The sequence below is a fragment of the Notothenia coriiceps genome, unplaced genomic scaffold (assembly GCF_000735185.1).
Source record: "Notothenia coriiceps isolate Sejong01 unplaced genomic scaffold, NC01 NC01_scaffold00014580, whole genome shotgun sequence".
Lineage (NCBI taxonomy): Eukaryota > Metazoa > Chordata > Actinopteri > Perciformes > Nototheniidae > Notothenia > Notothenia coriiceps.
In genome coordinates, this window is record NW_011347281.1 from 1 (window position 1) to 13,766 (window position 13,766).

The following is a 13,766-nucleotide window of genomic DNA, read 5'->3' on the forward strand; positions in this document are numbered from 1 at the left end:
CGCAACTGAGTGTAAATCTGCTCAGCTTTTGGAGCAAGTGAGAGCTAGTGAATGTTTCGCTCTGCAGCTGGATGAGAGCACGGATGTAGCAAATGTCGCAGAATTGCTTGCATACATCAGATTTATTTCAGAAGACAACTTTGTTGAGGAAATATTATTTTGCAAAGCACTTTTAGATGAGTACATCATCTCAAACGGACTTGACTGGTCTCGTTGTGTGGGTGTGTGTTCAGATGGGGCAGTGGGCCTATGACAGGCAAAGAAAGCGAAGACAGCTTCGATCAGGCAGAAGGCCCCAAATGTAGTGGCAACGCACTGCATGTTCCATCGGGAGGCACTTGTACACATCATTTAAAAAAAAAAAAAGGGGGGTCCCCGACAGAGGATAATGCTATATGGGGGTCCTTGGCATGGCAAAGTTTGGGAACCCCTGAGTTAGAGAAGCAAGATTGCAGAATAATCCGACACTACATGAATGCAGCACAAATGACCTATCTCACATTTAATGAAAGTCAAAGATAATGCTTGTATCCGCTCCATGATTCGGATCCACTTCACACTAAATTAAATGACTTAAACACCCTTTACATTTTCACAAGGTTTCAAAAGACAGTTATTTTCTGTTCACTCCATCGTGGGTGAGTTAGAAATACAACTTGGAAGAGGGCACATATCCCAGAGAGCTCACTTGCTCCTTCGATGGTCTTATTTCCAGAGAAGGAAAAGTTGTACGACTGACTTTGTTGTCTTCTTGAGCGTTCAAGTCTCAGTAGAGAAGCAACATGGATGCTACAAAGAATATTTGTTGCATCAGAGCGTTTAAACATCCCATTGGTAGCTGATAGTTAACACAAATACTAATCCTTGTATCCGCTTCCTGCTTTGGATCCACTTCACACAAAATGAAATGCCTTCAACACCCTTTAAACAAATACAAATAGTGCATAAAAACATATTTTTCCTTAGCAGAGAAAAACATGTTAACATAGTAAATGATGGTTTAAGATAAAGTTTGTATTTGTAATACTTTAATACTGTGTGTGTGCGTGGTTTTGTTTCCAGTTTGCAGGTTTCTCAGCAGAGTCTCTGTGTGAGAGGATCCTGGACTCGGAGTGTTCGCTGCTCATCACAGCAGGTGGGTTTTAAAAACACTAAAACAAATCTACACGGCAGAATATCTGAAAGGCCTTTTGGGGTACAGGGAATGATTCATAAAAAAATACACCACTGGATAGATAAGCAAATTGTTGTGGATCTATTCTGCTACCTTATAAAAAAAAGACAAATGTATCATCATCAAATTACTACTGGATCATTGGGGTTGTAACCGTTCTTATACTTTTTTCATGAAATGTTTCCGTCTCTCAAACATGGAGATTTCCTGCATCTCTGTTTTTTGGTACAGCAAATATCTTCTGGTTTTGGACTAACAAAACAAGCAATTTAAAAAACATATTTTGAACGCTGACAAACTCGGATGTACATCTTTCAAAAAAAATTCTGACATTTTAAAAATCAATGTATTTATATACAATATAATTTGCAATGAAAATAAACTTCAGTTCCACTCTCGGCAGCTTTAGAAGATGAAATGACAGGAGAGATAACATCTGAGAAATTGAAATAGCGTTAAAATGTTTCAGGTCCCTGAACGCGCCTTAGTGAAGCTGAAAGCAAAGGCAGAATAAGTTGAGAGGAGCTGCTGCGCTGAGCCCAGTAATCTAAGTCTTATTGGCCAGATTAAAGTCTGGGTAGATAATCCTGTAAATCTGCAGTTGGTTGGAGTTCACACATCAACACATTTCTCATTCATAGAAGTCGTGTAATCGGATCAGAGCCTTTCCTTCTGACCGGCATGTGTACTCTGAGAGTTTTATTAGCTTGTTAAGAACGTAATTATAGCCTGGATGTTAAAACAGCTCTGTTCTTCACTGGGTGTCGTTGAGTTTTACTACCCATGGTAAACGTTTAGTAAACTATCTCAACTACCTTTGAAACTGCAGAGGGGTGAGGCCCATGCTGTAAAACAGGGCTTAACATTAAAAAAGCATGACATTGAAATGTAACCAATGCCTGTGCACCAAATGATATGAGCCTAAAAGAGACTTAGTATCAGATAGTGTACGTATTACATAAAAAAAAAAAGCTACCTCCAGACATTGATGGAAAAAAGTGCATTTACTAAATTCAATTTTCTCCTACTTTATACTTTTACTTCATTACAATCCAGGGGCGAGTATTGTATTTTGTTTTATTTGAGAGCTTAAGTTACTTCAATCAAATATAATCAATACATAAATTAGGTTGCGTAATGAAATGTTAAGAAAAGAGGTCTTTAGACTTCATTTATGTATCTATAGGCTCCACTTTCTAATTGAATAATTGAATGCACATTATTCTGAAATTGGCCGTTCTTCTTGGTGACTTCTTAACTTTTGGTACTTTAAGTATATTTGGATTCTTATGACTTTGCAGTTTTAATATAGATTTTGAATTCAGGACTTTTAACAAACTAAGTAACATACTGAAGTACAATCCATGAGTTTACTTCTTCCACTTCCAGCAGCTTATGTTCATAACCCCTGCTCATACTGTATATCCAGTCCCGCCCGAAGTTAGCTTCCGTTATCAGTTCTTTCTTGCTCAATCTGGTCTGAATCCAGATGTATTTCTTTATCTTCTCTTCCTCCTCCCTCTCTTCATCACCTGTCACTCTCTCTTTGTCCAACTCATTTGCTCAGATGGTTTCTACCGAGGAGATAAACTGATCAACCTGAAGCTCATAGCTGACGAAGCACTACAGAAATGCAGAGACAAGTAAGATGTCACACAGGCACACACACACACGCACGCACGCACGCGCGCACGCACACAGTTTTGATAATCACTACGTCATACACACTGAGCATATGTTTCTCTGTATGCTTAAAGATATTATTTGCAGCATTAACAATCAATTATAAGCTTATAATACTAAAGTACTGTATATTATTATACTAATAGTGTGTGTGTGTGTGTGTGTGTGTGTGTGTGTGTGTGTGTGTGTGTGTGTGTGTGTGTGTGTGTGTGTGTGTGTGTGTGTGCACGCACAGGGGTGTCCCTATACAGAAGTGTATAATGTTGAAGCACTTGTCTAAAGAAGCAGAAGAGACTCCTCTGGGCTCTCAGTCTCCTCCCGCCAAACGCTCCTGTCCTGATCTGCAGGTAAACCATAAACTAAAAGATAAAAACCCAAAGAGTTCCTCCAGCGTTAGATCGATCCTCTACGGTCATACTGTCTTATCATATCATGCAGTCCCATCATGGTGTGTCCTTTTATGTGTTTATATTTTCATTTTAAGTTCACATTTCCCTAAGAAAACCTCATTGCTTTGCTACTCCCTGTTTTGGCAGAAAACTTAAAAAAGGGTACATTTGACTAACTTGTAAATAATACCACACTAATTACATTTCTCAGTATTTTTTAAGAAAACGGGTGGTGGTTTTCTGTATTTTTCTTATTGTCAATAAATCCCACTAAAAGCTGAAAATAACACGGGTCGTTTGAACACAAGTGTTTCTTTTGGACATCACGGTTTGCAAATAATTTTTTCATAATAATTTTTTGAAATGAGAAATAAAGAAATGTAATCAATTTCCCTGCTGATGGTGTGAGAACAAACTACATTTAAACTGCAATACACCTGATTGTTTGATTAAATGCTAAACTTTCAAGCAGCAAAAGTATATAAATGAGCTAAAAATATATATTTGTTATCCTTTCAAACAGTCTTTCTAATTGTAATCCTTTACATCCATTATATTAACAAAGTAAGACACCTATAAAGACTTTTACTGACTTCTCTAGAACTGGTTTTGTGGTTTGGGTCTTTTTCAAAAACTACAATTTTTTTAAACTTGAAAAGCTTCCTAATCCTCAATCCATATCAACTTTTGGTGACGTTATGGACCCAGGTTTTTCTTTTAATTTTGTGTTTTTTAATTTGATTTTAATAACCACTCTCCCTCATTAAATTCTCCTTCCTCCTCCTCCTCCTCCTCTCCCTCCTTTCCTCCGCCCAGCAGGAGAAACAGACAGGGAGGGTAAAGAAAACTCGTCCTGTTCCGCAGGTATTTTCATTCCCTCCTCCCTCCACTAAACCCCCGTAACACCCTTTCTTCTTTTGGCTTTTTAGAAGAATATTTCACCCACAAGTAGCCCTTTCATATTGCTGCTGTAGAGTGAAAACAATAAACAAAGAAAGCTTCAGGCTTCATAGATTGTTGGCCCTTTAAATCTATGCTTCTCTATGATACATATAATATCTTTCTTTTGAATCTGATATAATTGAAGACATTATTATTGCTTATTGTTTTTACCCAGCAACAGCAGATGTGATTTGTGACGGTTCAGAGTACATTTGTGAACATCAAAATGTATCATCATTCCCCTCCCTGATTTACAAACAAATGTAATTGTGATGAACATTTTCTTTCTGTTATCCACTGATATTAAGACAAAACAATTTTTTTGTTGATGAAGATAACGGATTACATTTCAGTAAACTTTTATAGGAAAAATCTGCTTGAAAATCGGAATTAAGACTGAAAATTGCACTTTAAAATGAAATAAAGCAATAATCTCAGATGTTTTCTGGGCCGTCTGTTGAATTGGTGATAACACTGGTTTTCTCTCTATCTGTTGTGAACTCACTTTCTGCTTACTTGCACACAGCCCAATGACCTGCTGTCTCTGAAGATTGTTGTGATTTTCTTACTAATCTTAATCTAAACCGCTTTTTGTGTAATACTGTGTGAGTTGTGGGTTTGACTGGACAGATCAGGATCGATTCACTCGTCAACAGAGGCTAACTTGACTCTTTGTGGCAGAATGAAGGCGAATGAGATTAATCCAAAACACGTTAAAGCTCAGTTTAATTTAAATTAACCAGATTAATTTCCCCTGTTGTGTTCCTGTTCTCCTCAGAGCTACAAACATACATCTTGTTTTTCCTTATCTTGATTTATCGGTTATCTTTCCTTCTGTCTTATATTTACCTTATTTTTGAGATCTTATTTTATATCAGATGGTAAGTTATTCAGCTCTGATTTTCAGAAAGGAAATCATTTGTAAAAAAATGACTTTTGTTTGTTTCCTTAATGCACTTAATTGATTGCTTCACAGTAACTGAGAGTTACAGATTTCACGTTTTGCACTCCTCTCCTAACTAGTTTGTCAAACTAACTTTCTTTCCCTTTTATTTGAGCATATAAAAACATCTGTCATTTCAATGTCAATTACCTGATTGACATGGATCATGAATATTGTATTCACTTGTCCTGTCTGTGCACGTTTCTGTGTGTGTTTGATTGCAGGTCCCATGGAACCCCAAGGTGGACTTGTGTTGGCACGCTCTGGTACGTGGAGCTTCAGACGAGTGTGAGCCAGAGTGGTGCAACTCTGAAGATCCTCTCTTCATCCTCTACACCAGCGGCTCAACTGGCAAACCCAAGGTAGAGTAGACATGCACGCACGCATACAGATACTAACCCTAACCCTATGTAAATGTAAAAACTGAAGCGAGCTGTCTGAAAATGTTCAAATTATGATGTTATTTTCTTTTATTGGAAGTTAAAAACGTAGATCTTAGACATCCTTCAACAATTAAATATCATTAAATATGTTTTTAAAGAGGTTTGAAGTAAAAATAATGGGATAAAATATAAATATAACATAATTTGAAGCAATTCACATTTTTCATTCTCCAATTCAACAAATGATAAATATCTCTATAATTTGATTCCATCACGCAACAAAAAGATGCTTTTTTCTCTTTTTAAATCACAATGTTTTTAAATCATCCACTGCGTCAAATCCTTCCCAACGCTCCTCTCGCCTGCAGGGAGTGCTCCACACCATCAGCGGCTACATGCTCTACACCGCCACCACCTTCAAACTGGTGTTCGACCACCAGCCCGACGACGTGTACTGGTGCACGGCAGACATCGGCTGGATCACCGGACACTCCTACATCACCTACGGCCCGCTGGCCAACGGGGCCACCAGCGTCCTGGTGAGTGAGGGCCGCTGCCATTACTCCACTTCCTGTTTTTACAAACTCTATTGTGTCTGACTGCAGGTGGTGGCTGATTCTATCTGCAACTAAAGAAAGCTTCATTTAAATACATCTGTTCTATGATTTTTATTTATAGAATTTTTCATAGATGACAATAAAAGCTTTACAGGTGGAAAACGCTTTTTAGTTTTAATGACATTTATTTTTTTAATTAGACCAGAGATAGAGCTTAAGTCACTTTCTTTTAAAACGTTTCCCTCAGGGGTCTTAACAAGTTGTCCAGCATACAATACTCTTTGTCCTTAAAATAAAATTATTTATAGATATACTTCTTATTTTATTAATTATATAATTTCCTCTTCTTTTTAAAATCTCTTTTGTTTAAGTTCTTATATAATTACGTTTTGTTATGCGTGTTTCAGTTCGAGGGCCTGCCTACTTACCCAGATGTGAGCCGTATGTGGGAGATTGTGGACAAATATCATGTTTCCAAGTTCTACACGGCTCCCACCGCCATCAGGCTGCTGATGAAGTACGGCAAAGAGCCGGTGCACAAGTGAGTCGCCTCAGACCATCATAACCTAACATGTTATTGGTCGCGCAAGAGAGCCGTTCGAACGGTTCCTGTGATAAGTGACGCTCTCTCTGCAGGTATAAGCGGGAATCTCTGAAAGTCTTGGGGACGGTGGGAGAGCCGATCAACCCCGAGGCCTGGCAGTGGTACTACAACGTGGTGGGAGAGAAGAGATGTCCCATCGTGGACACTTTCTGGCAGACAGAAACCGTAAGTTATAATATTACTTATACACTAAGTGGCATCCAGTATGTCTTACATTCATCAATGTTAAATGGGCAGGAAAGGATGGCCTTCTCTACAGTCTTGACAATTTAAAATACAATATTTATTCTGCATTTTGTTTTTCTTATTTATTTTATTGTATCTTTTGTTATCATATTTGTATGCATGCTTGTTTGAAATGTTTGATCACTTAGAAAAGCCACTATTCAAATTAAATGTATTATTATTATTCAGTAGTAGCAGAGTGTGGCTGGCCTGTTATTCACACGCTGTTGGATAAAACCCTCTTCTAACTGGATGTTCTCTGGCCTTTCAGGGTGGCCATGTGTTGACTCCTCTACCTGCAGCCACACCCATGAAACCTGGATCTGCTGTGAGTAAATCAAATATAACACAGTTCTGCTTTAACACTTTCAAATGGATTAGAACAAACTGTGAATGATTGAATTAAATAAATTTTGAACATGTTTAACAATGTTGCATGAATGCTATTGGAAAACAACTGAAAATAAAAGACACAAAAGAAGAAGAAAGAAGTGATAAAAAAAACATTTAAGACAATGAAAAAGTGTATAGAATCAGAAATTATTTAAGAGGCGTGTCACGGAGGTGATCTCTGGGCTCATAGATCTCGGCCTCCGTTACGGGTTGTTTAGTTTTTTGTTGTTGAAAAGTGTTCCCTTTCCCCATGTCTGTTGTTGATTGTGTGCACCTGGTGCCCTGTGTTGTCTCCTCCCCCCTCACCTGTGTCCTGTTGGGTTGATTGGGTTGGGCATTTAGGCTCTGGGGTTTTGCTGTTAGAGAGGGAGTNTGTGTGAGATCCTTGTGGCTGCAGGCTGTGTTCAGGGAGAAATAGCAGGATTGAGGCTGTGTGTCATATCATATGTGTATGATTTAATAAATGCCCACACCGGGTTGTATTTTGGACGTTCTGCCTCTGCCTCCTTGCTTGGTCGGGCCGCTCAATTGTCAGCTTCACAAGGCGTTTGATTATTTACACAATGTTATCCTACGTGTATTATAACACCAAGTTTAAGGTAGTAATTAAACACAAATCCAATAAAAACAAACTTTTATTCACTATCACCTCTGTCCTCCAGACATTCCCGTTCTTCGGAGTGGTTCCGGCCATCTTGAATGAGTCTGGAGAGGAGCTGGAGGGACCGAGCGAAGGGTACCTGGTGAGCAGCATCATCATCATAATCATCATCATCACCACCACATGTTAAAGATGTTTGATGTATTCACTGGTCATGTGTTTTGATCGGTTTCTGCTCCCTCTGCTTTCAAACAGGTGTTCAAACAGCCGTGGCCCGGTGTGATGAGGACGGTGTACGGGAACAAGCAGAGGTTTGAAACCGTGTACTTCAAGAAGTTTCCAGGATACTACGTCACAGGAGACGGTGAGAGATAAGACCTACTTTTAATATATTTTGTTCTTTATTTCCTTTTATATCTTTTTTTTTTGTTGCATTTTTTTATTTTAAATGATTTTATTATTCATCCGTTACAGGTTGCCGTAGAGATGAGGATGGATACTATTGGATTACAGGGAGGATAGACGACATGCTGAATGTCTCCGGTAAGACCGACCGCTGAGCCCTCTGTGATTAAATGGGGAATATCTAAAAGCCAAGATTCATTAAACACCTCCCTTTGCTCCTCTCTTTCCCTGCAGGTCACTTATTGAGTACAGCGGAGGTGGAGTCGGCTCTGGTGGAGCACGAGGCCGTTGCCGAGGCTGCGGTGGTGGGCAGACCTCATCCTGTGAAAGGAGAAAGCCTCTACTGCTTCGTAACTCTGACAGATGGACTGACATTCAACCGCACGCTGGAGGCCGACCTCAAAAGACAAGGTCGGTAAACACAGCCTGGTCAGGGAAAGGTGCATACACGTTTTTTTAATTGTATCCTCGTCAGGCAGGAAGATCTGATAACTATTTATTGAGAAGCAGTTCAATAGAAATGCAAACATATAAAGACAGTAAAATAAAACAATCATTGTAGCTTTTTATGAACAGCAGAGGGCGCTATCTATGTTTTCTATTCTGAAAAGTGCTTCAATGAAGGTTTCCAAAACAATTTCTGACAAATGTATTGTATATAGTTCTGCCTGAGATATCTTTCTTTTTATGCATTTTTACTTTCTACTCACTATTGATAGTCCTAATCTGATGTGATCTTGTCTTTTGTGTTCGCAGTGCGGGAGAAGATCGGTGCCATCGCTACACCAGACTTCATCCAGAATGCTCCAGGCCTCCCCAAGACCCGATCAGGTACATTTACCAAAGTTACAAAGAGCTGGTTGAGTAATTGTCAGAATAAAGTTAGCTGTTAGCTGAACTCATAGAGGAGGAACTTCAGAGCAAAACCTGACTTCTGAAAAACACTAGTATATTTTGAGATGCAACTAAACCCTTGTTGTATTACTGTTTTAAAGGATGAGTTATTTCAAGTTGGAAAAAAAGCCCTCCTTTTCACTTCCTGCTTGCCGTAAGGGGTTTTAGACTTCTGTGGTTTTTATATTTGAGATATTGGCTTCAAAATGTCCCTCAAACCCAACATATGTGACTGGAACTTGGTTTGAAAATATCACAGCGTAGAAAATGACTATTTATTTGATTATATATTGTATATTAACATTATCTGTTTTTTTTCCTTCAAATATTCATTCATTTTTGGGATTTTAACCTTTTTAAAACGACAGTTTGGTTACATAATGCCGCAGTATCAGTGACTTGTAATCTGCATTTTATTATGTGCAAGAAAACCAAAAGAAAATGGCATGTATTTGCTCTATTTAGCAACCATGAGGAAATTAAATCAATCTAGGACTAAAATGTGGAAAACAGGGCTCCGGATTGAGAGCCTGATATAATATATAAAGGGGATTTCATGCTGTGATGGCAGTGGGATCGAACATTTTAGTTTTAATGAGTTTCAATGGTGACATTTTGTCCTTAAGGTTCTGGGTTCTGAAGCAAAGTTTGAACCGAAAAAAAGAAAACTAAATTGTCTTGGTTTCAAATTAACAAAGCCAATGTCAACAAACAAAAAGTATAGTATTTATATAGAGTATAAAGCTCTAAGTCAGCTTTACATAAACAAATACATCCTCTCTGGCTCTCTGCAGGTAAGATCATGCGACGGGTGCTTCGCAAAATCGCTTGTGACGAACGAGACCTGGGCGACATCTCCACGCTGGCCGACTCCTCGGTGGTGGACCAGCTCTTCCAGAACAGATGCTGCCCCAACGTGTGAGGACCTCCAGGATCCTCGCAGTGAGGCTCAGATAGCAGCCGCATGCTAGCGGCCTCAAACCCAACCAGGAAAGAAGAAGAAGAAGAAGAAAAAGAGGAGGAAAAGGAGAACCTACATGAACTTGGTCTTGTCCAACAAACAACCTTTAGCTCCTGATAAGTGTGAGCGGTGTGCAGCAGAGCCTGTATTTAACCCCATTGTCCTTTTATTGTAAACAAGCAGCAGGTAGAGACACAACATCTGTTACTGGTGGAGGTTTCACTCTTCTGTAGAAGAAGTAATCATTTTCAAAGCAGCAGACAAAGGGTACAAATTAAACCTGTCTGTATGTTGAAACGTTTTCCAGAAGTTGACCGATTTGCTGCTTTTTCAAGAAACTAACAAGGCAGTGGTGTGTTCGAGGGCGAGAAGCCAGAGGCTGTTTGGTGAAAGACCGTCCCTGAGTCCAACGTGTGGAAGAGGTCGAGCAGGGAAATACTTACTACCCAGTGTTACGCCAATACAACATAACAGTATGTGCTCCTTTAAGAGATGGTTCGTCTTTTTTGTTTAAGGTGGGGTTGTATGAAGTACTTACCAGAAATCAGTGTAGAACCTACTGCGGATGTTAAGCCCCCAGTTGGGTGAAAGAAACATAAATAGCAGCAGCCAAACATATGGATACAATATAAACATTTGGACAACTTTGAAATAAATCTATATCAGCCTGAGTGTATGCTATATTTAGAATATTTGTGCAACTCTATCCTGCTGTCAGACACCTCTTTCTTACTGGAAACTGAAGTAATTTTGCTAAAACATTTACTTTGAAGAACACAGGAGTGGCTGATTGACCGCTGCCTCGATCAGTTGGTTGGTTTTTGTTATTTTGTGACTATGGTGTTTCTAAGGGTTGATTCAGATTCACCAAAGTCACACAATATCACAAACAACCCAACTGATTAAGCATTAGACCGTTAACCTTCTTTCTGTGTGAGGTAAAATTACTTGTTTAGTTTGGAAGAGAGCCCAGATAATGGCTTAAAAACCCCGGCACAGCACTTTCTGACAGACGTGTTGCCTTACACTTAAACTGGTATTGATGTATTTAGGTGGCTAGAATACGTTTAGCTGCTGCCCCTCCCGACAGCAGCCCTTAGCTTATCTTCCTGCCGGTTCTTCTGTTTCTTTCGCAAACTGGTAGTGTACCATACGCCATCTTCTGTGAGTTATACACTCAATATTGATAAATACCTCAAACAACCCAACTTTAAAGCTGTCTCTTTAAAGTGTTTCCACACTGAAATAAGGCTAATGTGAAGTGCTGTAGTTAATACAACAAGTTATCTCCTCCCCTCGCTCGCTGCCATAGAACTGTTAAGTAAACTGATGATTACGCTCAATATTTTTACTAGTTTTAATTTCTATTGTCATTTTCTAAAAACATGTAGTTTTGTGTCATATTTCTTTGGTTTTTGACATAGGATATGTTGGGTTTGTCTGTTTGTGTGTCTGCACGCTGTATTTTCTTTTACTTCTTCTATTTGTTGAAGTTGCAGAGAAGTGCTTGGGCTATTTCTTTTCAATCTGGTGGAAATTAGGAAAGTGTGTTCAGTGTCACGTCGCTCAGGACACCAAATGCTCAGCTCCTCTCAAAGAATCTGCAGGTCTAATGTTAAAAAGGGAAAAAGGTGTCTTGAATTTCCCAATAACATAACACATTTGTTTGTGTTCTTATGTTAACAAATTGTAATGTGTCTAAACTTTGTGTTTAATTATTAAATAAGACTTCAAATGAAGTACCAAAGTCAATCCCACCAGCTGGAAATTATGCAAGACTATGATTTTAATTTGGTAATATAATCGGCAACCATTTTAGAATTGACAGAATATGTGATTTTCCACAATCTGTGGATCAAGTCTGCATCATGGTATGGTACCATTCAAAGTCAAATATGACACGGTAAAGTCTGTTAAATCATAGCTAATACTCAGTTAAGAATAAAACATCAGTGGTGTCTTTATTAACAGATTTGTTTATTAAACGGATTATTTAAACTCTGTATCCCAAAAAACAACAACCAACATGTTAGTCTTCTTTCATTACTTTGATAGTGGCTCTCAACTCAATGTCTTCATTGATGGTTTGGATCTTTTTATGGGATTTGTTAACAATAGAAACACTTAAAATATCAGCAGACCTCCTCCATCCTTCAATATGTTTTTAGACGGAAGGGAGGAGAACGTGTTATTGGTATTTTAAGCAAAAGTCAACATCTTTAACTTTATTGTTCTTGTGCTGAGAGACTGAAGACAGAGCATTAACACCATAAAACTGATCCAAAATCTAATAATCTAAATATTGAGCTCATTTGAAAATGTAAATATATTATATTAATATTTCCATCTTTTGAAGAGCTTGTGATATCATTTGTAGGAGGTGAACCAAAAGCAGGACGTCATACAGATTTCATCAGCTTTTCATTACCTTTTGAGTTTGTTGCCGTTTGTGTATCAATGTGCCAACCTAAGTAACAGTTGAGCTGGGTGTATAAAGCTAATAATTGTATTTAAGGTTCAAGAAAAATTGCAGCTGCTTATTTGATTTAGAAACTTTTTTATTTTTGTTTGTATAATAATTTCAGGTGAAGGGATGAGAATGTTGCGGTTTGTATTTCTTTTGTTTTTCTCTGTTTATCCTAATTTTTGAGTTGTATCAAAGTGTATGCAATGACAGTAAATGGACATGACTACTGCCTCTAATCCTCTGTCACTGGCTGGCCTTTTAAATAAATATTGAAGCCTAATTCCTAACGTTGACATTTGAAACTTAAATCCACATTCAAATGCTGCGTGGCTTTTTGTCTTTATTAATTATTCTCTATTTATTCGGTCTAGCCTTGGTATTTCTGCACAGTTGCAGATTAAGATTGGGCTACATTTACATTATTATTTCACAATTTGTAAAATTAGAGTGGTAACTGTGTTGGATTGTTTTATGACTTGTGATTTGAACGTTTCAAGTAACTCGAGGGTGTTGTAAAATCCTAAATTCAACATTTGATGGAAAAAAAGTACATGTAATAATTTCCAAATAATATCTGTTTTATCTCAAATATTCTTCTTCAAACCATATTTGTTCTAATCTAGATAACCCACTGCTGTAAAACAAATAAACAGTTTGCTCTCCTGCTTGCAGCTTTTGGAGGCATGCATCAGTCTTAACAAGGCACTACCAGCAATCTAAGGAAATACACTACATGCACAGTGCATGTTGTGTATTGGTGATTTATTTTAATTAAAAAAATAACAAACTCAAACTTTTTTTTAGGCTGATTACTTGACCGGTCAATCTCAGGTATTACTGCGTTTTTGTTAGAACAGAAGATTTTTGTAATATTCCTTTGATCAGATACTTCATTATTTAACTGGGCAGCTCTTAGCTCCTTTCAGAGAGGGAGGAAGAAATGGAAAGGTGTCATCCGCCATCTTGGAGCTCCAACAAGCCGTTTAGGACAGAGAGTGAATACACATACTATACAGAGATGCTGTATGAGAAACCAATGTGATTTTGGAAAATTGCACAATTTAAATCTATTCTAGTAGACCTCAACAATGGAAATATGATCAGTAGAACTGGCCATGACATGGGACCTTTAATAACTTATTAGC

The 13,766-nt window shown here is 38.1% G+C and overlaps 1 protein-coding gene across 1 annotated transcript; it reads left to right on the forward strand.

Annotated features, from left to right (window-relative positions):
• The first annotated feature begins 2,749 nt into the window (after positions 1 to 2,749).
• acss2 (acyl-CoA synthetase short chain family member 2) lies at positions 2,750 to 11,776 on the forward strand. Its single transcript, XM_010774767.1, has 14 exons — positions 2,750 to 2,817; positions 3,093 to 3,204; positions 4,066 to 4,110; positions 5,356 to 5,493; positions 5,883 to 6,053; positions 6,479 to 6,612; positions 6,708 to 6,840; positions 7,172 to 7,228; positions 7,956 to 8,036; positions 8,150 to 8,258; positions 8,369 to 8,437; positions 8,534 to 8,710; positions 9,056 to 9,130; positions 9,988 to 11,776. Exons 2-14 carry the CDS (start codon positions 3,118 to 3,120, stop codon positions 10,113 to 10,115), a joined length of 1,404 nt encoding a protein of 467 aa, XP_010773069.1. The 5' UTR covers positions 2,750 to 2,817; positions 3,093 to 3,117; the 3' UTR covers positions 10,116 to 11,776.
• Positions 11,777 to 13,766: the final 1,990 nt, after the last annotated feature.

Bases quoted from the DNA above. Each gene is read 5' to 3' on its own strand.
- acss2 (XM_010774767.1), top strand. From the start codon at position 3,118: ATGTTGAAGCACTTGTCTAAAGAAGCAGAAGAGACTCCTCTGGGCTCT. The intron at 7,229-7,955 runs GTGAGTAAATCA...TCTGTCCTCCAG, and splicing joins CCATGAAACCTGGATCTGCT to ACATTCCCGTTCTTCGGAGT. The intron at 8,037-8,149 runs GTGAGCAGCATC...GCTTTCAAACAG, and splicing joins GACCGAGCGAAGGGTACCTG to GTGTTCAAACAGCCGTGGCC.